Source organism: Drosophila mauritiana, chromosome 3L (genome assembly GCF_004382145.1).
Source record: "Drosophila mauritiana strain mau12 chromosome 3L, ASM438214v1, whole genome shotgun sequence".
Lineage (NCBI taxonomy): Eukaryota > Metazoa > Arthropoda > Insecta > Diptera > Drosophilidae > Drosophila > Drosophila mauritiana.
In genome coordinates this window covers 8076007-8098319 of record NC_046669.1, presented here as the reverse complement: position 1 = coordinate 8098319, position 22313 = coordinate 8076007, and the positions used below count along the sequence as shown (strand labels likewise).

At 43.7% G+C, this 22313-nt stretch overlaps 7 protein-coding genes across 7 annotated transcripts; 1 reads left to right on the top strand and 6 right to left on the bottom strand.

The window, feature by feature from the left end:
* The first annotated feature begins 82 nt into the window (after positions 1-82).
* On the top strand, positions 83-1894 carry LOC117139453 (heat shock 70 kDa protein 14). Its single transcript, XM_033301762.1, has one exon. It carries the CDS (start codon positions 220-222, stop codon positions 1759-1761), a length of 1542 nt encoding a protein of 513 aa, XP_033157653.1. The 5' UTR covers positions 83-219; the 3' UTR covers positions 1762-1894.
* Positions 1879-5959, bottom strand: LOC117139454 (DNA primase small subunit). The gene is made up of 3 exons (XM_033301763.1): positions 5785-5959; positions 3154-3322; positions 1879-3097 (listed from the first exon to the last, which is right to left on the bottom strand). Exons 2-3 carry the CDS (start codon positions 3311-3313, stop codon positions 1941-1943), a joined length of 1317 nt encoding a protein of 438 aa, XP_033157654.1. The 5' UTR covers positions 3314-3322; positions 5785-5959; the 3' UTR covers positions 1879-1940.
* On the bottom strand, positions 3412-5513 carry LOC117139456 (UPF0183 protein CG7083). Its single transcript, XM_033301764.1, has 2 exons — positions 5198-5513; positions 3412-5134 (listed from the first exon to the last, which is right to left on the bottom strand). Exon 2 carries the CDS (start codon positions 5126-5128, stop codon positions 3812-3814), a length of 1317 nt encoding a protein of 438 aa, XP_033157655.1. The 5' UTR covers positions 5129-5134; positions 5198-5513; the 3' UTR covers positions 3412-3811.
* A 57-nt stretch (positions 5960-6016) lies between the features above and the next one.
* Positions 6017-7224, bottom strand: LOC117139457 (peroxisome biogenesis factor 2). Its single transcript, XM_033301765.1, has 4 exons — positions 7108-7224; positions 6964-7041; positions 6477-6908; positions 6017-6422 (listed from the first exon to the last, which is right to left on the bottom strand). The coding sequence occupies exons 1-4, from the start codon at positions 7141-7143 to the stop codon at positions 6111-6113; spliced, it is 858 nt and encodes a 285-aa protein (XP_033157656.1). The 5' UTR covers positions 7144-7224; the 3' UTR covers positions 6017-6110.
* A 474-nt stretch (positions 7225-7698) lies between these two features.
* On the bottom strand, positions 7699-9678 carry LOC117141201 (adult-specific cuticular protein ACP-22). Its single transcript, XM_033304553.1, has 3 exons — positions 9574-9678; positions 8469-8708; positions 7699-8386 (listed from the first exon to the last, which is right to left on the bottom strand). Exons 1-3 carry the CDS (start codon positions 9583-9585, stop codon positions 8150-8152), a joined length of 489 nt encoding a protein of 162 aa, XP_033160444.1. The 5' UTR covers positions 9586-9678; the 3' UTR covers positions 7699-8149.
* A 6297-nt stretch (positions 9679-15975) lies between these two features.
* LOC117141200 lies at positions 15976-17540 on the bottom strand. The gene is made up of 3 exons (XM_033304551.1): positions 17434-17540; positions 16889-17027; positions 15976-16822 (listed from the first exon to the last, which is right to left on the bottom strand). The coding sequence occupies exons 1-3, from the start codon at positions 17464-17466 to the stop codon at positions 16056-16058; spliced, it is 939 nt and encodes a 312-aa protein (XP_033160442.1). The 5' UTR covers positions 17467-17540; the 3' UTR covers positions 15976-16055.
* A 1102-nt stretch (positions 17541-18642) lies between these two features.
* Positions 18643-20207, bottom strand: LOC117141202 (cuticle protein 8). Its single transcript, XM_033304554.1, has 3 exons — positions 20033-20207; positions 19707-19938; positions 18643-19298 (listed from the first exon to the last, which is right to left on the bottom strand). Exons 1-3 carry the CDS (start codon positions 20036-20038, stop codon positions 19120-19122), a joined length of 417 nt encoding a protein of 138 aa, XP_033160445.1. The 5' UTR covers positions 20039-20207; the 3' UTR covers positions 18643-19119.
* Between the last annotated feature and the right edge of the window lie 2106 nt (positions 20208-22313).

Sequence of the window (22313 nt, the reverse complement as noted above, 5' to 3'; positions counted from 1 at the left end):
GTATGTGATGTATGGAAAATATTGAGAACATATAAAACATAAGTACATATCGAAAAAGTGTCATCGCCGTGACATAATACCCCGCCAGTGTTGCCAAATACTCTGCCACACAACACTACCGCGCGTGCTGGAAAAAAACGTGCGCGTTTATTCGTTGCATTTTGTTAAGATAATTCCTTAAGTCCGGGTACTTCTGCCTTCGATTCCGACTCCCCAAAGATGTGGCCGCGATTTGGCATTAAGATTGGCAACAGCACGCTCTGCATCGCACACGTGCGTGCGGATGGCAAGGCGGAGGTGATCGCCAACAAACAGGGCGACCGTGTGTCTCAAGCGTGCCTTCTTTGGGACGGAACCTCGGAGATCGAATGTGGCCTCACGGCCAAGCAGAAGATGGCCAACCGTCCGCGCCAGGCGGTGGCACACAGCTTTCAGTTGCTTCAGCCCAAGGAACAGCTCACGGAGGAGAAACTGTCCAGTGCGCTGCGAGAAATTCCCTGCGATTTTGACAAGGAGGAGCTGGTGTTCCGGATGGAGCACACTGTACCCTCCGACAGGGAGGACCAAGACGATAAAGTTGTGACCAAGGACCTAAGCGCCTATCAGGTGACGGTGGAGCTGTTGCGCGCTGAGCTGGAGCTGGCCCATCAATATCACACGGACGGGAAACAGGCGCCCATTGCCGTGCTCTCCATACCCAGCTACTATCCCGCCTCGGCCTACAAACTGCTAGCAGATGCCGCTCAAACCGCTGGCTTCCACGTGGCCCAGATTATAACCGAACCCACGGCCGCCGTTCTAGGCTACAGCATCGGCGAGGAGCAGACGGAACAGCGCCACCATGTGCTGACAATCAAATGCGGTGGCTTATACAGCGACATCGCCTTTTACGCCGTCCAAAATGGCCTGTTCGTTCAGCTGGCCACTTTCGGACCCTTCCCCATCGGTGGCCGGCAATTCACCGAGGCCTTGGTGCAGTTTATTTGCGAGGAGTTCCGTCGCAAGTACAAGCTAGATCCGCATGAGTCTCGCCGCTCAGTGGCCAAAATCCGCACTGCCGCTGCAAATTGCAAACACATCCTGACCACGATGCCTTCCACGCAGCTTTATATCGACTCCCTGATGGACGGCGTTGATTACAATGCCCAGATGTCGCGTGCTCGCTTCGAGAGCCTCATACAGCCAGTGATCAATAACCTCATCCAGCAGCTGGGCGAGTGTGTGGAGCAGGCGCAAAAGGAGCATCCTGGTTTGAGTAAAATAGATGACATCGTTCTACTAGGCGCCACAATGCAAATCCCGAAGCTTCAGGCGGCAGTGGGAGCCCGTTTCCCGGACGCCAAGCTCCACAACAGCCATTCGGCGGACGAGGTTGTGGCCATCGGCTGTGCGCGCCAAGCTGTGTGCCTGATTGACCCCCTTGAACAGCAGCTTCACAAGGAGGAGGATTGCGTGGTGGCTGAGGATGACCTTTATATTTGGCACGGCAATGACGAATCCAATGCCAAATTGGTTCTGGGCAGGGGAAGCGTTCTGCCTGCCAAAATACGGATATCACTGCCCCAATCAGAGCAGGGAAAGGGCGATGACGTAAGCAATGGAGCTGCTTCCTTTAAGCTACGCACCGGAGAGAGCGAGATCCTGGCCCGTCTGCCCGACAGCACGTTACCGGAAGATGGACTTTACCAGCTAGAGGTTGAGGTAGATGTGGACGATAAGGACGGCAACGTGGTGCCGCTGGTGCGACTGCGCTGCATGTGAGAGCCGGATTGTGAACCGAAATCGGTGCGATGTCGCCTAGACTATTTATTGTTGCTAGCCTAATGATTACAATACAAAACCCCAATAAAGATAAATACGCAGCGGCAAACGAGAAAGTGTGTGCATACTGAAATATTCATTAACCTTTTATTTTCTTATCTTAGTTTGTAAAATTAGAATCAAAACTGCAAGCTGGCAGATTTCTGGCTGCGCTCCAGTTTTCGCAGGAACTCCTCGAAAACCACGACACCCTTGAACATGCTAGTTTTCTTGTGATCCTTGATGCGGCTCTTATCCTCCGGCGCCTCCATGTAGCTCTTGCTCTTATCATCGAAAGCGTTAATCTCGTGAAGCAACTGGGTGATCGTCGGCACTGTGGTGGGATCAAACTTGGCCACAGCACTCACACTAAACGGAACGCACACTTTTCCAGTGGCTGGATGAATGCAAAACGGTGCCTTTAGCAAATGATTAAATCCCCTAGTGACGTTGATGTCCAAACGAGGATAGAGCAGTCCGAGCTGGATTTCGGCTACAATGTTCTTCAGCTTGCGACTCCAGGCACTTGTCGTGGATGTTCTCATAGAGTTGGCGTACTTTATAAAGCTCTCCCACACAAGTCGCGAGTGTGCTCCATCCTCCAAATTCTTTTGCAGATAAGATTCTAGTTCGCCACGTGCAGCATCATCGTGGACCATGTTAAGAAGTTTGGTAACACCCTTGGGAGTCCCAAAAAGATTCTGATCCTCTAGTACAATCTCCTCGAACATGGGCTCCACTATCTTTAAGGCTCTCTTGAGGCTATGATGCGGTCGGTCTCCCATTGAACATCTGGGTGAATTGCCGCCCGCGAAACTGGCATAGGTAATAATGTTAAGGTATTCCGCCACAGCATACCGACCACGTCCGTCCAAGTGACGGGCTTGGTGGTCGCACACCCAGCAATGGATACCTCGTCTTCCGGAGAAAATCCAGATTATGTGCTCGAAACCGAAATCCTCCCGCAAAGCGACATCCAAAACCCTGGCAGCCAGCACCATAAACTTCCAGCATTTCAGACATACCCCTGCTCCAGAGCAACAGGTACGCACCTCGTCGTAATCCGTCATATCTATATCAAAAACGAGTTCACGTTGCACGGGCGTTAAGCCGCCAGGAATTGATCGATGGTTTTTGGGTTTGGAATGCATTACTGGTCCAATGTCAATCTTAATAGGATTCCTCGAGCAGATCTCCTTTTCCAATTCAGCCTGGGTATCAAAGCACAGGTAACGTATGTAGATATCGTCCTGCAGTGTAAAGGAAATTTCGCGATTGGAAAAGATAGCATCTTCAGCTGAAAAGTATAATGTTCAAAGACTATTTTGAAGGATTGTAGTTAGATGTACCTACATGATCCATACGATAGCCAGCGGTAGAAGGGCAGATGGGGAAAGAGGCGCCTGTAGTACACGGGCAACATATCCTGCAGGACTTCGGGATTGTAGGCAGGCACAGCAGTCGTCTGCTGCTGTGGAGCCTGGTTCTCCTGATCTGCGACTTGTTCGGGCATTTTAAGAAACTGAAAATAAACCACATATCTTATGATTAAATCCAGAAAAGGAACAGAATATTTAGGACCGTAAAGAAATCAAAACCATTAAACATTTTGTCGAAACCTTATATTTATATATTTTTTTTGCTGATTTTTTCTTTTTCAAAGAGAGATACACGATTGGAGCTTAAAGTACTGAAATATATTAACGACATGCATTTTTTAAACGTAAGAGGCTTATTAATTGTCAGTTATGGGTCGAAACAAATCGAATCGAGCTATCGCAATGGAATACCGCAGAATGAACCTGGTCAGAGAGTTCGTCCGATGATTGGCTTAGCTTACATTGGAAATCTACGTCTACCATGTATATATATATATTAATATATAATGTATGTGTCTATTTTACGGCTAGGTTAGATCATTGTTGTAGCTTAAAGATTAGAGCACGACCGGCGGGCTTTCCCTTGTTCAGCATCATGGAGCAGCGAAAGGAGCCCAGTAAATTCCACAACTCTAGGCCACTGTGAGGCGAATGTCTTGCATTTTGTGCTGCTGCCAGGAATGCGCTGGCTGCCTGGGAGGCGCAGTATTGTAGAGCGTTACCGAGGCGATGTGGCTATTGGGCATCACCTCGAAAATCAGGTCTTGGTAGCCATAGCAGAAGGTGGAGCCGAACGGATTCGCTGTGTTCGTCGAGCTAGCGCGATGCAGCACCACTGGCCGCTCTGATGTGGCCAATGCGCTGCTGATCGCGTCCCATTTGGTGTAGGCGGTTATGTTCACATGTTCCTGCTTAGTCGGCGTCACCAGATCGTGACCACTATCGCTCATCGAAGGGTGATCCGCCTGCAGCAGGAACTGGAACTCGCAGCGATGGTACATATTAAAGTTGAAGTGACCGGGATAGTTGGTGTGCAGAATGAACTTCTTGCAGGTCTGCGTCCGTGCATCAAAGAGCACATCGATGCCAAGCGTGAAGTAGTTGAAGAAAATATCGCTTCGTTTGCTCTGCGCTTGTCGATTGACACTCGAACTGTGTATCTTCATTTTGTCCTCGCTCTTGAAAAATATACGATTGGGTGCTCCCAGACTGGTGGCCACATCCTCGCAGCTATCGCCGAAGAGCAGCTCTCGCGTGAAGCACTGACGGCGTGGCTCCAAAGCCCTTCCCGAACCCTCAGTAAAGAGCTTCAGCTTTAGACCCTTCGTGTGTCCAAAGGCGGTTCGGAGAACAGTGGCCGATTCCAAATACATCTGGCGGTGATAGCAGGACAAGGGAAGGGATGGTGCCCTGTTCTCCAACACATTGCTGCCTGCGTAGAGAGACATCTTGGACACTACGGGTGAGGCGCCATTCAGGAAAACCAGAGAACTCAGTCCATGGGCGTAGCCCGAGTGCAGCTTGCTGTCCACCGGAAAGTAGAAGCTCAGCCCGCGAAAGTGTAGAGCAAATAACTGTTTGGCTGCATCGTAAACCCCAGGATGTGTGGCTCCAAAGGAGTGCTCGATTTGCTCGATACTCGGCAGCACCTCCGGGGAATTGAAGTAGACGCCGAAATACCGCAGCTTCACCAGTTTCATGTTGAATACCTCGATGGTCTTCAAACGCTGATTGACGGGATCAAAGATTAAACGAACGCCATCCTGTGGCAGGTTGATAATGATGTCCACGCCCAGGGGATTGGTATCCGAGTACAGCACCTGAACTCCCTTGATGATGCCCACCTGCGACTGGATGATAGAGATGGCCTGCGAGAAGTGCATGCCCAGCACAAATTCCCAGGCATCGCAGCCCAAGGAAATCTCCGGCACGATCTCCAGATCTAGCATTTTCACCTGGTGATTTTTAAGGGATCTTGGTTTGTTATTGTTGTTGCTGCGAGTCGTCAACTTACTGACCTTGATATGTGAAATCAACTCGCGTTGCGAATATATTTAAACAATTATATATATACGCAATTGATGGCCAAGTGTATTTGGTGTTATTATTTCAGCACTTTCTGTTTTCAATTGTTTGCTCTCGTTTTCTTCTTTTCGCTGGTTATGCCTTTGTTTATTTTTATGCAATTACGCAACTCCAATAAAATTGTTTAATTCGTGGATTTTCAACTACTTGTCGTGTTCTTGGCAAAGCGATTAATTGTATTGTTTTCTTCAAAAAAATTCGGACAAAGACGAAATGCGCAGCAGAAAAATGAGATAATAACAAAGTAATGGGGTTGCCAGATCGCCGTGGGCAGCTGATTGGCGAAATTGCAAAACAATTTGGGTGTGGCTTTGCCACCCAAATAATATGAATATTAATGAAGTTCTTAGTTTAGCTATCTAATCTAGTGACTTAAATACAGTTAGAGCTACTTAACAATTTATTTCATATAATTGCCTAATTTATTTGCCACACTTGGCAACGCTGGTGGAGAATGCAACAGCTGTTCCTATATTTTCGCGCGCTTTTTATGTACCGAAGACAGGGATTTAGAACTTACTTTTTGATCTTAAGTTTTATGTTCTTGGAAAATCCGCAGTTTACTTTGGATCCGCAAGGCTGAATACTTCGCCCAAACCAGTTTTTGCTTTTTATTTTCGTTTAATTATACAATTTTTATGTAGTTTTTATCGCACGACTCCTGGTACTGTGCCAGTAAATAATAGCTGTTTTTGCACGACTACCAACACTACTCTGCTTGCCAACACTAAAAGTATGTACATTTGGCGGAATATGAAAATGATTTGTTTATTACTTACAGCCCACTTTTCGCTTAAAACTAATAAAAGACGTATAAAACCATCACATGCACTGTATTCCTATTTATCAGACACTTTGGATTCCCGAGTCAGGGCACGCAGAACCGCATTTGGGGCAGCAGAAACTGGCATCCGTTAAAACATTTGCATTGAGGCAATAATAGCAATAGATATGACCACAGCCCATGTGGTGGGGCAATGTGGGTCGCTCCCCACAGAAGGTGCAGGTGGTGCTTAGTGTCATCTGCGGAGCCAGGAAAGCCGGACCATCTCTATCCTCTAACCGTCGTCCGGAAATCGCCCCACCAAATGTCCATGATTTTAGCAATCTTTGTAGCTTACGGAAATTGATGATGGGCAACACCAGTCCGAGGATTTCCTATAATATAAACTTTAATATATAAGTATACAAAACGAACTAACGAACACGCACCATAAATCCTCCCCAAAGCAGCTCCCTCGTTAGGTACTTGTAGCCAATGTCTCTCCTTTGATTGTTCCGCAGACTAATGTAGTCCAATCCCAATAGGTAGTCCACCAAAGTGGGTTTTCGCCCTGTCTTCAGGAACCGAAAGTAATTGAGGATGTTCAGTATTAGAGCACTGTTCTCCACCCACGTAATCGCCTCACTAAACCATTCTACGCGCCTTGTTAAACGTCGCTCCTCCCAGCTCTTCACGTAGCCCGGCAAGACGGTCAGGATGAAATGGAGCACCAGCCTGGAAACGGTCAGCTTTTCGGCATCGTAAGCCAGAACCAGTAGCTGTTGGCCAAAAGTGGAGCACCGCTTGCCGACGGAACCAAACCAAATGGCGGATTGAATGAGCAAGTCGAGCTCGGGTTGGATTTTGATGAACAAAACGGGCTGTGAGAGATATACACTATAAATTGGCCAATTATGGTGGTGTTCATAAACTCACTGAGATGGCTTGCAAGTTCTCCAGCAGATTATCGCGTATCAGGCGGGCAATGTCCTTGTTCAAATAGATGGCATCTATCTAAGAGGTAAGCATGTATCATTTTCATGCTTTTAATTCATAAATAGCTCACCATAATTAGCTCACCTGATTTACACGTGGTACATATTTGTTTTTCTCCATTATTTTGTTTATATTCTTGCCTTTGGCTAGCTGACCATTGATATATTTCTTATTTACATGTACTCTGCCCTTTCTTATCAATTAGGGATGGCAATTGTAAAGAAAGTTTACTAGTTATTATCGATATTGTTAAACAGTGCTGGTAAACTATATCGAAAGACCCCGCCAAATTTAAACTAGCCATCTTAGCAATGCTGTTTGATTTTTTATTTATTGATAATTGAAATCAGCTTATATATCAATTACTACGACTTTCTAAGAAACTCCTGGTCTTTTAACCATTTAGGAAGTATTTTCCGTCAACATTTCAAATAAGGCTTATGCAATTTCAATGAAAACAAACCCAAAAAACCACAATGAACAGAAGAACTCGTTTGGGAGCCGGAAAATGTGTCTAACGATGTCTGGTAATTTGTGGAAATCTTGCCCATTGCCGTTTACGTCTGGAAACGCATAAACCAGTTGGTCAGTTGAGACATTTGGCCATTTGTTTGAGGAGTGCAAGTTCAATGATTGGCCCCGGCTGAAAAAAATTATGGCCAGTGGTCGGGTGAGTTTTGATTTTATAAAAAGTACATAATTCACACTTTATTACACAATTTACAATTCGTTCGTTCGATCTCTGTTTTACGAGAAGACATAAGTATACATTACAGTTTACAGATTATAGATTATAGATTAAAGATTAAGGCAAACAGTCGAGTAGTGATCGGTAAATTCGTCTGAGCAGGTAGTGACTAAGGATCAGTTGAAAGCGGAAGATACACATAGAAGTTATTCGCTATCACAGAATAAAATACAATATACAAAATGTTAATGAAATGGCCATGGACAGGATGTGATCCTTGGCCTGGGTGTGTGCTGATGTCCTAATTACGAGATATGAAGCTGATTCCATGGTCGAGCGATGTGGATATGCTTGTCCCTCCTCCTAGTCCTCATAATCCTCCTCCCACTTCCGGCTGATGAGCAATTTGGCTAACTCTAGTGCGCAGTGTGTCCTATCTTAGTAGTGGTGCTCGTGCAGCTCCTCATGGTGATGAACTGGAGCGGTCTTGTGGACCACGGCGTTGAATCCATTGTGCTTGTCGGCGGTGTAGTCCACGGTGCGGATGGAACCATCTGGCTCCACCAGGGAGTACTGTCCCTTGACGGTGTCACCATCGCGGGTCTCGTGCTGCGACTTCACGTCTCCGGTGTGGAAGTCATTCACGCCGTACTTGAAGGCGTATTTGGGAGGAGCCTGTTAAGAAACAACATTTCATCATCGTCATCTCTTTGATTATAGTTTATAATATAATTTGGAATTCAGAGACAATACTCACATAGTAGTCGACATGTTCATCGTGTCCGTGGGACTCGTGGGTCTCGTAGTGAGGCTCAGCGTGTTCGAGGTGACCGTGCTCCTCGCCCAGTGAGATGCGTTCGATCTGATGGTGGCCATACTCGTGGATGGGCTCCGGTTCGTGATGGGCCAGGTGCTCATACCCATGGCTCTCCTCGTAGTACTGGTGCTCCAGCGGATAGGCGAGGCTCAGGCACAGAGCCGAGGCGAAGATCAGATACTGCAAAATCAGATAGGTGGGTGCATAATTAGCAACTAATTGTTTCCGTTGGCGGAGTGTGTGCAGTTGCAAGTGCTGCAATTAGCGGTGGCCACACGGAGTGGGTGGGTGAGTTAGGAGGACTTGCTGGCCACAGACAGTTGCTATCCATGTTATGGCTGCATTGCAAGCAAATTTCGGACTTTTTCCTCTTGCTGGTCTTAATGAATTCATAATCAAGTGTTTGCTGTGGTCGACTGACGCCTTTGTTTGGATATACTTTTAGTGGTTACTTTGTGGTTTACTGGCTGACTGGAAATATGTTGGTTAACTGAGCGGGAGTTTTATTTAACTAAAGCAAAAGTGTGAGTTTTTTTCCTGAATCCTAAAACGATTAACTTTAATAGATGCTTTTGTTTGAACTGTGGTTTTTGAGGTTGTCTTTAAATTTGTTTTTTAATTAGCACAAAATAGCTTAATAAATTTTGTGAAATTTTGTTAGGATGATTTTTAAACGGAAATTTCGTGCTCCTGCCGAATATTTTTACGGAAAGCGCCTTTTTTTTGAGCTCCTAGTCTGTCATTCTCTATATTTATAATTTTTCTTCAGTATAGTAAATAGTACGGTATTTCCGATGTTTAATAAAATTTGTTGCCATTAAAAATCATTGCAAATTGAAATCAATATCACATTTTTAATATGAGTATCCTTTTAACGACTGCTGGCCATTTGGAACACATTTTCCACTTGATTCACCACCAAATCACTTGTGTTTTTAAATATCACTCGATCCTCAGATCGTTTTGCTGTATCCTTTAGGATATGTTTGCTGTATAGTTTGTTGTTCACAATCGTTATCCTTTATCCTTGGCTGCTGCTGCTCACCTTGAATGCCATTTTAGTTTGAGTTTTAGCTCGCGATTTGTTTGGAGATCACTGGTTGACTGCACGCAACGACTTTTCACCACTGAATAATGTGGTTGCAACCAAAATGCGCCGCTTTTATATGGTTAGGAAGAAAGTGAATCGGCTGGCAGCGGTGGTTCGGTGGCTCGGTGGATTGCTGGATGGGATTCGTGGATCGTGGATCGGTGGTTCAAGCAGCGGTGGTTGGAGCAGCGACTTCGCTGTCTTCGGTGAGCGGAGCGTCTCTTGAACCGAATGTAAAACAGTTCACTTGTGGTTGTTGTTTGCCATTGTTTGGGGTTTGATGTTTGCAGCCCAATGCACTTAGAATAAAAAGTCTCCTCAACTCGGGAAAAATATCGATAATCAACAATGATAACATGAGAATAGAAACAAGAGAAAGTGGTTCAAATGAAAGACAGCATTATGACATATATTAAATTTTCAAATATTTATAAAAATATATACTTATATACTCAAATATACTTATAGTTTATTTCATTTCTAGTTAACACATGCAACATTTTCGATGAGTGCTTGTCGTCCAGGACTCTTTGTGTGCCATTAGTGACGCATACGATGGCGTTGATAAGTCGTCATCGATGTGGCTGATCGGCAGTTGCAACATTGCAACAAAACCCCCCCAACCCGCCGAGCCCAAGTTTGTTAATATTTTGGTATTTTCGATTTGGCCAACTCGGCTGGCAGCCTATTTGCATTGCAGGTCTGCATTGTTGCCGTGCAAGTGGGCTCATTAAACGCAGTTTGACCCAAATTTCGGCTTGATGATTTTCGTGGCTGCTGCTGAGCAACATTTTTGGGGCAACCTTCTATTGCGGCTAGCCTCCGGTTAATCGTTCACTTTTAATGCGCTGATTTACGTAAATTCGTAACTGGTAAATAGCTTTAGATTTGAATTGGGTCCGCAGGCTGTACCAATAAAAGCCAATTTTGTAATATTTAATTGTTTCACATAAAACAGAAGTTTTGTTCACAGCTCTTTTGTGTGTGTGTTAGGTGTGTGTGTGGGGCCCACATACCTTGTCTGCCACGTACTTCAATTCAAAGTTAAGTGCCACAATTGCGTTAAAGGAAAATTAACCAATGCTAGCTATTTTTTGGGTCTTTCGTCAATTTGCAATTGGTTGGCGCTAATTAGGCAGCGAAGCGTGGAATTTAGTGACTCTAAGGTTCTCACCTCGAAGGTTGAGACAATCGTTTTGTCAAATGCATTCAGGTGTTTTGTTTCTCAGCTGCAATTTAATTCAAGTTTGTTGTAACAAAACGAAAAACGTATGCCCACTTTTCGTTATAAAAACCATTAATTTGTGTCAATAAAATCCTCAATATTTTCCCACAACTTTAAGGAAAATCCTCAACAGGTTTTCTCCTATTTAACTTCATACCCTCAAATTCCTGCCCATCATGCACTCGTTCAACTCATTTCATCCATCTCTGTAATCTAGTTCATCGGCAAGTTGTTTGCCAATAACTCAAGAAATTACTTGGATTCGTATGTGAATTTCGTGCAGTTTTTCAGCCAACCACTTTGCATAGCCCCGACTCACAAGCTCTTTTTTGGCAGATCAGCCATGGATCCATGGATCCATGGATTCAATCTGGTCAAAACGAAACGAGTGACATCGGGTTGATGTACTCTTAAATACGAGCACAATTTTAATTGCTATATTATGGTCGACAACGTTTGACAACATTGCGAGACATGACAAACCGAAAAGCTCGGGGGATAAAAACAAACATTTTTTCCATGATGATTACCAATCCAATCCGCAGTAAATCCCGATGCAGCGCAAGAAATATGGCAAATAAAATAAATGCTTAATTATGGCCACGATTTGGGGTCTACGTCTGCTGTTTATATGCTTAGCTGGAGAGCGTTGGCGTTGCGGCAGGTGGAAAAAATAACGCAAGTCAACATGCCACACTCGACAAAGCGACTGCAGTCGCCTTTGCGGCATTCCCCATGCACATACAGTCACGTACCGCACTGTATCTGCCGCAGCATTTGGCAATTCGACGAAGCGTCGCAAATTGAACGCATTGCTGATACAATTTGGAGCTACAATTTGGTGAACTTTCCAAAGAGAGTCCATCGAATATGGGGATAAGTTGGGAATGTACAGAAGTGTACTGTACATCTGGTACTTTTAATTCAATGGAAAAAAATTAGATTATCTCAATTCCTAAACATTCAAAACATCTAACAACAGAATATTATTATATTGCATAATTTAGAGCTTATAATAAGTTGAAGGGTATACGATATGGGTTTCAAATTTGTTGACCATTTCACCCATTTCTGTCTTGTGATATGCAACATTTTTCGCCTGATTTCGCTGCCACTTATCGGCTCAAAATTTGTTATTTTTCCTCGCTGTCGTTGTAATTGCACACGAAATTTTCATTTTGTTGACCAGCAGGTGTTAATTTTTTGGTTAGCTATAGTTTAGATTCACTTGGCTCTGTAATTTTTCTTTTTGGCCCGGAATGGCTTACTTTTACCCAGAGCACTTGGCCACTCAATCAATTCCCACTCACAAAAGTGAAAAGTCAAGACGCGTTGTTGCTGCTTTTGTTGGTTATGCGCATGCGCGCATGTAACAGCTGCAGGTAAGCAGGCCAAGCAATTACCTAGTAACTCATATTTACCGTTAGACATTTAGTACATGCATTAACTTGGCCAAAAGCAGTTGAAGTGCTCCTGCCGCCACAGCAAAAGCGGCAGCTCTAGCTATTTCTGGTGTACATTTGCGACATCGGCCAAACAAAATAAAACAAAGCAATCGGACAAAAAGTTTGTCACACTGCAAAAAATATCAAGCCACATTGCTCTGTTTATTTATGTATTAAGGAAACTAATCTTAAGGTTTAGAAGTGCATACTAGTGCTTTAGTTGGTTTGGATCCATAGCTATAAGGTTTATTTATGTTATATTATGTATTTATTACATTTTATTTAAATATTATGCTCTTTATTTTTCCTTTCTTAAGTAAAATGCTATCGATATTACTAGTTTTGCTCAGTGTACCTTAAGCGATCGCTTGCAAACATATAACAACAACAATGGCTGGCAATCAGCAGCCAACTTTGACTTTTGTCTCATTGTTTCATATTTATTAGAGTCCCGGCTAAAAACCTTGCAACTCACCAAGCCAGCGACGCGTGCATCTTTCCAAAATTGCTGTGGGAATTGGCTTCGGAATCGGATTTTGGCTTTTAATGGTTATCCTTTTATGCGGCCCGTGCTTACGCAACCAGCAACGGCAGCTGCTGTAATTGAAAATCACATTCGAGGAGCCCAGTGGAGCCCAGTGGCAGCCCAACGCATTCAATTACCAGCAATTTATATTCGTTTGCTAGCAGGCAATGCGCATGAAACACGAATTTACTGGGCAACTAGTTGGCTCGATCTCGCGGAGAAATGTGCGTGGTCAAAAGGAAAATGGCAGAGAAATATATGGCTAATTGCCAGCGCACATTGAACTTTAAAGTGCAAAAGCAAATGGAAAAGCAAGTCGTCGCTGCTTTTCACTGTTCGTTAGTTTTCAGCCAGCACACGGTGCGTATGAGCAATAAACGTAAAATGGAAGCAGTGAAGCCATCTGCACCCGTTCCGTTGACATCATGTCTAGATTTTATTAGATGATAAATGAATGTGTTAATAATTAAAAGAAATAAAGTATAATATTGTAAATATTAGTCGTTAGTATGCCTTATTATCCCCTAGAATCCCTAACTTAATCCATATTAGAGCTTCGATTTGGCATTCTTCATTATTCAATCGCATCCAGTCGACGTCGCCGTCAGCTTCGATTATGCATTCCGTGATATAACTGGCGAGTGGAGGCATAATCTGAAAAGCCTTTCAACGGTAACAAATAATATTCACTTGAATTCGGTGCGGTAACAGCAATTGCACCCGCCCCATCTGGCTGCTCCGAGCTCCTCCACTTCTGGCGCTTGGTATTAAGCCTCGGCTGCTGCCGTTGACATAATAAATAGCTGAAGAAATTAATTAAATGCAAATTGCCAAATCACATAATCATATCACATGGCAGCTGGGACAGTCGAGCGACACTCATTTTCGTTTGCATTTTCATTTTCATTTTTCAAGACTTTTCCACCGCAGATAGCTCTCGTGTGTGGAGCAAGACGCGGAAAAGTCGGCGAGCTCGGCTGAGCAATTTTCCAATTGATTTTCTTGCAGCTCTAATTGTATCATTGACTAATCAAAATATTTACGCTTTGCATTCACAAGACCGCTTTAATTGTTAAATATTTTAAAATCGCCACCAAGTGCCGCTGCCATTTTCACACATCGAGTGTGTTGAGGAAATCTGGTGGCGTGGTTTTCCCATGAAGACTTCCTTGGACTTTCGGTTTCTGTCACTGGCAAGAGCGTCTCATTAATTAGGCGCCAATTGAATGTGTCTCCTTCTCCCTCACTCCCTCCCTCCCTCTCTCTCTCTTTCTCTCTCTCCACTTCCTACAGCGAAAAGCGCTGAATTTCCCAGGGAAAAGTGGGGGGCAGTGCAACGGCAAAGTAGGTTAAATACTTTTACCTTATTCCGTAGCCGGCTAATTGCTGTCATTTTTGGCGCTGCTTTGTTTTTCCTGCTGCCGAGCGGCGCGGAGATGCAACAAATTAACAACTTTTCAAGCTCGCCCGAACCGGATATTATGAAATTTACCAGTTTCGAGTGCCATATCGAGATTATAAAATGGCTAAATTTATGCAACCGCCTCGAGCTCGAACGGCCAAACGGCAGGACCAAAGAAACCGGCTGCAGATCCCCTAATCAAGTTGTCAGCCCGCACATACATATTTCCATTCCGCGCTCAAATATATTGCGTTTTATTAGTTTATTTATGAGCTGGCCGCTGCAGGGACAACGCCCGCAATCTCAATGTTAAGTTGAAGTGCGCAGCCGAAGTGCCACTTGTGCGCGGGGCCCACTGTGCGGCTACGTAATGCCAGCGCATTGCATTACGTATACGTCACGCCCTAGCCAAAAAAATTGAGGGAGAAAATCATAAACACTTTCACAGAGCCACTCAATGGGGTGGCAGCGATGGTGGTGCAAGTCGATTGCCTCAGCAATTAGTTAATGACCGAATATGTATGCCGAAAAGAAAGAAACCGAACCCAATGCATTGGAATGGAATGGACTGAAAGTGGCGGCCATTTAATTAGCAGCCAAGTTTCCTCAGTTGGTATAATTAATTAATGTGAAAACACCGAGCAATGACTTGTGGGTATAGTAATTTGTATAATTTCTAAGAACACAATTTCCATACACATTTCAAACTATCTGTGGCCTTTCCCCATCCGAATGTGATTTTATTACTTAGCCATTTCAGTCAAGCATAAAAGTGAATGTGCCAGATACAAATTCGTGGGCAATAAATGCACACAGTGAATAAAAATCCAGACTGTGCAAATGTAAATTGCTTAAAACTAACAAATACCGTGTAAAGTGCTTTTGAGTGCTTTTGGCAACGAAATTTCGCAATCGACGAAGACTGTGCGTGCCACAAATTAAAGCTGCCGCAATAATGGAATAATAAATCAGCATAAATATGCATTGGATGGAAGAGATAGCGAAGTGACGTGGAAAGCGAAAACGATAACAGAAATCAAAATGCAATTCGCATTTCCTTCCGTTTTTTTCGAGTTTCGAGCTCCGCTCGGCATTTGCGCGCATGGAAACGCATTTGGAAATTTGGAGCAATTAAATGGCAAAACATTTACACTTGACTGCAACGTGATCCGAACCGACGTCTTCCTGAATGGCTGGAATACCCATCCACCTGGCGAGCGGACCAAACCCAATCCGACCCGTTGTGGGCGACACAAATTAACCCACAGAGGCAATAAAAATGAAACTTCAAAGGCGGCAAGCGCTTTCGATTGGGATCAAGACGCCGCCAATCTGGCTGCTCTACTTTGGCACCCGGAAAATATTTTCCAAAAAACTTTGCCACATACATTGGCACCAATGTAGCCGCCACAATTATGCTGTTCAGTGTATGGAATTCTTTTGTGGCTCCCATTTTGCCATTATGGCCAAATTGTGATCACTTTTTTATGGCCAAGGTATCGGCAAAAGAGGCGGTGAATGAAAAGTGAAAGAAGCTTACCTAATAACTAGCTCAGGGAATGCTCTTGTCTTAACTAATATTGCTCATGTGCACGGAGAAAAAATAGCTAAGCGATTTTAAAGCACAAAATATAAGTTAATTGAAACTTAATAGCATGTACTATAAACTAATTCAATGAATTCAATGAAACTTTATATATATATATTTTATTTTTTTTAAGTTATATATATATAACTTATATTTTTCTGTGTACTTTGGTTAACAACCCCTCTTTAGCATTTCTTGTAAAAAAAAACTATTAAGCATTTAGTTTGGCCTGGTGAAACATTTTCAAACATTTACTCTGGCCTGGCCTCACTTAGGTTGGGTAAATTGGCCAGGAATTCACGGCGATTTGCCTCAATGGTTCGCCGTTGCCAATCTGCATCGCTTGGACTGCTATTGACCAGTGGCCCGGGCGGCGGTAATCTGGCCTCCGGCTCCTCGACTTGTGGAGCCTTTTCGGCATTGTTGGTTTGGGCCCTGTGGTATTTTGAACTTTCAGTTTTCTCGGGCTCCGCTGTGGTGGCCTTGGTGGTTTCTTGATCCGCCGGCAGTTGGAAGGGAACTATGGGAAACTGCTGGGGAATTAGATTCTGAACAGGGCGGCCCTTAGTTGGGTCCTTGCCCTGGATGACATCGAGCACCGCTGGCTTAAGCACATCCTTGCACACATCGATGTGGTTTAGGTCGATTCCATGTTGCTCCTTCAGCTGCTGGGCCACATGATCCGCCACATGGGAGACGGTCACGTTGAGATGGCTCTTTGGATCCCAGGTGACATTTGCAGGCGCATCCGATTTGCTTCTCTCCACCAGAATATCAGGTCTTTCGGTGGGCCAAACAGATTTGACTTTCTCATCGCCTGCTTTAAAAATCTGAATCTGGACCGAGTAACCTCCATCCTCATCCGCCATATATTGGGTGACTTCAACGCGTCCATCTGGCCTTGCATACCCGTAGCTTCCTTGAATGCTGCCATTCACAAATCGTTTTTCTTCTCGGAACTGAGAGTTCTGCGTCTGCGGATCATTAATCTCATAGCCAAAGGAATATGTGTTGGGCCCTATAAATAAAATTTAGAATAAGAAAAAGTGTATAAGGAATAATAAATAAGTATAATGTTGCCTACCGTAGGGCTCGCGGACGAAATAGTTCCTCACTTTGGCTCTTTCTTTTCCAGGTGTAACTTCAGGCTGATTGTATACTTCGACTTTCGATGGCAATGGATTGGACAACGCGGCGTATACTTTTGTGATTAACACGAAAACCTACAAATGCAATAAAATGCTCAGCATATATTAAGGCGTAAATCTTGTTTGCAAAACGAAAATCAATAATAAATAAAATGATTTTGTTTCTTTGTCGCTGTTCATTTTTGCACTTTGATTTTTAATTGATCGGTATATATTGTCATCCGAAGATTAAAAACTGTTTTCCCCTTTTATATAAGAAATACATTTTGATTTTACAAAAAAATGCTTAACAAATCTTTTTTATTTTTTTAGTCCAAGTAAGTTTAATATTTCTAAGAACTTTGGGGCTCACATTTTAGAGAAATAAATAATCACATTTTTATTGACTTTCACTTCCAGAACATTTAACAATTTGAGTATTGCTATTTTATACACCACTCAAAATTCCTGAGCACTGAAGTAACAATTTCAAATCACTTACAAAGAACCAAAACAAATTTGACGAATGTCCCATGCTGAATTTTAATGCTGTTCGCCTTTAGATCGATCTATCACATTTATTTGGGTGCTATTATTGTTAATTTATTATTTTTGACCGGCGAGTTGCGTGTACTTTCGATGGCGAAGACAGACTGAAGAACCGAGAACCCGAAGCGAAATGGAGAGGCCCACATAGAGTGGGTGCGAATCCCCATTTGGAATACTTCACCGGAATGCTAAGTTATTTTCCTATTTTTGCTCTGCTAATTATTATAATTATTATTTTTCCAGCATGCTAATCCTCTCGACCTTCGCCGTGGCTTCAAAAACCAACCCCAAAGAACGAGATAATCATTATTTTTTAAATATGATTTTTTATTTATTTTTTTTGTAGTTTTTTTTCTTTCTATTTCCATAATAACGTTTTCGCATTTCGTTTGCTGTTTGCTGCTGTTGTTGTTGCTGTTTTTGCATACAAATGTTTATGGGGAATATATAGTACATAATTGTAAGACTCAAATGAACTTTTGAGACGTGAGAGACATGTGAGAGTTTGTTTTTCTTCTTTTGTTTATCCTCCTAATTGAGTACAATGTTTGTTTTTTTGTTACTTTTTTCGTATGTTTTTCTTTGTTTGTTTATAATTAAGCTGCATAATTCTTTATAAATACACAATAAATGTGAAAAATACTAAATGCAAAAAATGAAACTAGATACAAAGGTGTCAGACTGAGAGTGAGTGAGTGAGAGATATAAAGAGAGAGAGAAAGAGATAGTGAGTCGTTGAGTGAGTGAGACGGGTGAGAGTGGAAGAAAGAGGCGGGATGAGGTCACGAGGATAACAGCGGGGATTTCTAGAGTACTAGCTACTAATGCACAATGACCGGCCCATTACCGGCAATCTTTTGCCCTCCAAGGACCTGTTCTGCAAGAGATCCTGTCAAATTGTCAGCAATCCCGCAATGGCACACAATTTAGCACGCCCACCGTGGCTCTCAATGGGGCGTGGCAGTTTAAGGAAGCTGGCCACAGTTTGACAGTCATCGCAAAGGCTTCTAAAGAAGATGTTGTAGAATAGGAAAATGCATAGCACAGAAGAGAGATAGTCATAAATATATTACAAAAGTTTAGCTTGGGAAACTGAAAGAACTAAGCGTATAAATAAAGTTCTATGTACAGAGTGAGGAGAAGTCCTAAGAGAAGCCTTTGCCATATCCTTGGAGTACAATTTTCTTGGGGCATTGTGTGCAAAAGATTTCCAGCGAAATCGGTTCTGGTTAATCGTACGTACGTACATATACAAACAAATAACATATATCGTGTGAAGAACTTGTCACTCCAATACCGGTTGTTATCCTTAGCGCGTTCATCATCCGCGTTCAAGTCATTCCGAATGCCAAGTCGTTATGAATTTCTGTTTGTTTTCGGTTCGGTTTATATCCTTCGTCCTTGTGCCATGCCAGGATCAGCCGGGTGCCGGGACACGCCCCCTAAGGCGGTCCGTGTCTACTAAACTCTACGCTACGCTTACTTACAAAAGATTTTCATTTTCGTTGTTTGTTTGTTTGTTTTTTTTTGTGGTTTTTTGTTTGTTTTTCTGTTTGTTGTTGTTCCTATGAAGATTCTGGTGTGAATGGATGAGAGCGAGAGGGAGAGCACCTTGGTGACTAAGTCAGGCTCCCGCTACTTAGTAGTGATGCAGGAGGGGGGCGTGGGCCAGCACGGGGGCGGCATGCAGCACGGGTGCATGGGCGATGATCTTGGTGGGGGCGGTCTTGTGGACGACGGCATTGAAGCCATTGTGGTCGTCGGCGGTGTAGTCAACGGTGCGCACCGAACCATCGGGCTCAACCAGGGAGTACTGGCCTGAAAATGGATGAAGTGAAATGGGTCAGCACAGTAAAGTCTAGGTCATAGCTACAACTGGTGAGCTATCTCAATAAAACATTATTTGTTTTCGCATTTAAATGTCTTAATTATATTTCAACTAAGCATGTCAAGTCTCTTCAACTTCTTAACATTTTTATAGAATTTTCACCTAAAATGTTAATGATCACGTTCTCCTCATATGGGGGTTTTAATTCAAGTTCGTTGCCTAAGTCTTTCGTTTGTTAGCATGTTTAAAGTTCCCTTCTGCAAATCCGCTGACTACCAATGTCAATATATTTCAGTTCGTTGCCTAAGTCTTTTGATTTATAGAGAAGTTCAGGATTTTCAGACTTTCAGGATAGATTATACCTATCATTTGTGGTTATTAACCCATTGAAAACTCACCCTTCACCACGTCACCGTCGCGCTCCTCGGCCTGCGACTTGATGTCGCCGGTGTGGGGATCCTTAATGCCGTAGTTGAAGGAGTACTTGGGATAGGCCACCGGCTCGGCGTGGACGGCATGGACGGCGTGCGACAGGACTGGCGCATGATGCACCAGCGCAGGGGCGTAGTGGCCCAGCTCGATGGGAACGGCCTGAGCGGCGGCAAACAGCAGAGCGATGGCAACGAAGTACTAGAGGGTATGGAGAAGTGAGCATCAGGATCGGTGGAATCACTGGTGGGGGGAGTTTATAGTTGATTGGGGGACAGGGGGTTGGAGCACACACCTTCATTTTAATTATCGAGCACGAACGGCAAACGGACACACGGCGCGAACACGTAGCTAAAAACAAGGACGAAGGACGACTGGACGCTGAATCCTGCAGAGGAGGCTGTAAGGAGTGAGCTCGAGTGAGTGAGGACCGTTAAGAGCACGAAATCGTTAGCTGAACTGATGTCTGCAACGATGACCAAAAGTATTTATATACGCGTCGCTCGCCGACGACTGCAGCCCGATCGACGACGACTGGAACGAACGAACGATGGCGTTGCAGCTGTGCCACCGGTGGGTGGTGTTGGTGGTATTGGTGGTGCTAGTGGTGCTGGTGGTGCCGGGGGAGCTGGATGCCAGTTGGCAGCGGAGCAGTGCTGCACTACCATACCACGCATGTGCCACAACAATGATCCCCGAGTTCCCCCCTTCAAAAATCTGTAGCTAGGTGCGGCATTTGTTTTTCGGCCTGAGAAGGCGTTCGGTGACTTAGTTTCTTAGTTTCGCTGACTGTTTGTCTGCCTCTCGCTGATGACGGCGCTGCAATTGAAAGCGACACTTTTGCATTGGCTCTAATGATCTAAGCTTTTTATTTATTGATTTGCCGACATAATTACGATCGTTTCGAGTCCGCACAACTTGGCCGAAAAATATTATTACCATATCTGTGGCAATCAAACGGGGCGTCGTTATAATTACCACGACAACACCAACACCAACAAGACCAAAACCTATAGCAAGCCAACTTGCGTAGTTTTCGGGCCACGCAATTTGTTGCCTGACATTTTTGCGACCGATTTCAGTTTGTTATTTTCACGATCTGGAGAACTGTGCGCGGAATTTCGGTGTTGGCAAATAGTTTGACATGGCTAAGCAAATCAAACGCGGCTCAATCAATAATTTTCGGAGGCATGAGACAAATGTTTGTCGCCAAGATTGCGAGAAATGATAAGTATTATATGGCATTTTTAGCTTAGAGATTGTAATGGAATGTATATAAGCATTATATTAAAATGGGCTTGGATACAATTTATTTATGATCTAAGTTGTCTTTTTTTTTAAATGGAATTTGTGACCCAGATACCAGAAAAGATAATTAAGTAAATATGATGATGGTTAGCAGTGGCTAATTTAATACATTTTGTTATTAAAAAGATCCTTCGCCAATCTTGGCCATTAACATAATTTTTAACACTAAGCTAACTAAATATTATAGCTTCAACTCCAACTCCTCATTTAACGCTTGCTAAACTCCCAAACAACACTTTTTTTGACACTTTTTTAGGCAACACCCACAACAAACAGGCAACCGCTCTGGCATGACATATCAGAAAATTATGATTGTATCTTATAAAACACACACAAGTGGCCATTAAATAGAGACAAACAGCCGATGGATTGTAGGGGGGGAGGTGCAAGCGGAGACCGCCTAAAGTCTGAGCAAACGATGGGAAAAAAGGCCCGATGTTCGTTTGCTGGGTGCAAAAAGAGTTTGCAAGAAAGAAAAAAGACACAAACGTGTGGACACAAACCAACAGATACTCAGATCGCACTATAAGAGATCACTTTGGAATGGGCCTGGCCATTAGCATGGCAAGCCATGGGACAAAGACACAGAATCGACTTACATAAAACGGCTTTAAAGGCGACACATTTACACGGCTGGCCGAAAATCGCTCGAAACAATTGCCAACCGGTGGACCACAAACAAAAAAAAAGAGTTCGGGCCAAACAAGTTGGCCACGTCACGATCGCACTTTGACAGACCCAAGGAGTCGCAGGGGTTCGGTTGGATGTTAGATGGTTACTTGGTTAGTTGGTCACTGGACAAGACAGTTGGAAAATCGCAATGACTACGACAAGCTTTGTCTTTGTCTGAATCAATAGATATAGTTAGTTGCGCAATGGTACCGCCAAGAGACAACATTTCTTGATCGATCGATCGAATTGTTTTGCATGCGTTAATTGCACTTGTCCACGCATATCCACCCCCTTGCTTACCTCAATCTAATTCCCCCTGCTTCCATCGCATTGAATATCTGTGCAAGCCGAACTCGAGATTTATTACACTTGTGGCTCCATCTGTCGGTAAGTAGAACAAACATTTAATCTTGATTTATGTTCGCCTATCTGGCCTGCCCGTTTGTTTGCCTATGTTTGGACAATGCTTTGACGTGGGCGGCTGGCAGTTAGGGCGTGGCCGTGGAGGCTAATGGATCCATTGAACATTTAAACGCACTTTGCATCGGATTTCGTAATCTAAAGTGGCTATTTTCGGCTTTGTGAGGTATTTAAAG

Excerpts from the sequence above, each read along its gene's own strand:
- LOC117141201 (XM_033304553.1), bottom strand. Across the intron at positions 8,387-8,468 it reads ATGAACATGTCGACTACTAT|GCTCCTCCCAAATACGCCTT; the intron begins GTGAGTATTGTC and ends GTTTCTTAACAG.
- LOC117139456 (XM_033301764.1), bottom strand. The coding sequence starts at position 5,128 with ATGCTAGATCTGGAGATCGTGCCGGAGATTTCCTTGGGCTGCGATGCC.
- LOC117141202 (XM_033304554.1), bottom strand. Across the intron at positions 19,299-19,706 it reads CGACGGTGACGTGGTGAAGG|GCCAGTACTCCCTGGTTGAG; the intron begins GTGAGTTTTCAA and ends ATCCATTTTCAG.
- LOC117139453 (XM_033301762.1), top strand. The coding sequence starts at position 220 with ATGTGGCCGCGATTTGGCATTAAGATTGGCAACAGCACGCTCTGCATC.
- LOC117139454 (XM_033301763.1), bottom strand. The coding sequence starts at position 3,313 with ATGCCCGAACAAGTCGCAGATCAGGAGAACCAGGCTCCACAGCAGCAG. Across the intron at positions 3,098-3,153 it reads CTGGCTATCGTATGGATCAT|CTGAAGATGCTATCTTTTCC; the intron begins GTAGGTACATCT and ends TATACTTTTCAG.
- LOC117139457 (XM_033301765.1), bottom strand. The coding sequence starts at position 7,143 with ATGGAGAAAAACAAATATGTACCACGTGTAAATCAG. Across the intron at positions 7,042-7,107 it reads ATGTACCACGTGTAAATCAG|ATAGATGCCATCTATTTGAA; the intron begins GTGAGCTAATTA and ends CTTACCTCTTAG. Across the intron at positions 6,909-6,963 it reads AGAACTTGCAAGCCATCTCA|CCCGTTTTGTTCATCAAAAT; the intron begins GTGAGTTTATGA and ends TATCTCTCACAG.
- LOC117141200 (XM_033304551.1), bottom strand. The coding sequence starts at position 17,466 with ATGGGACATTCGTCAAATTTGTTTTGGTTCTTT. Across the intron at positions 17,028-17,433 it reads CAAATTTGTTTTGGTTCTTT|GTTTTCGTGTTAATCACAAA; the intron begins GTAAGTGATTTG and ends TTGCATTTGTAG. Across the intron at positions 16,823-16,888 it reads TTTCGTCCGCGAGCCCTACG|GGCCCAACACATATTCCTTT; the intron begins GTAGGCAACATT and ends TTTTATTTATAG.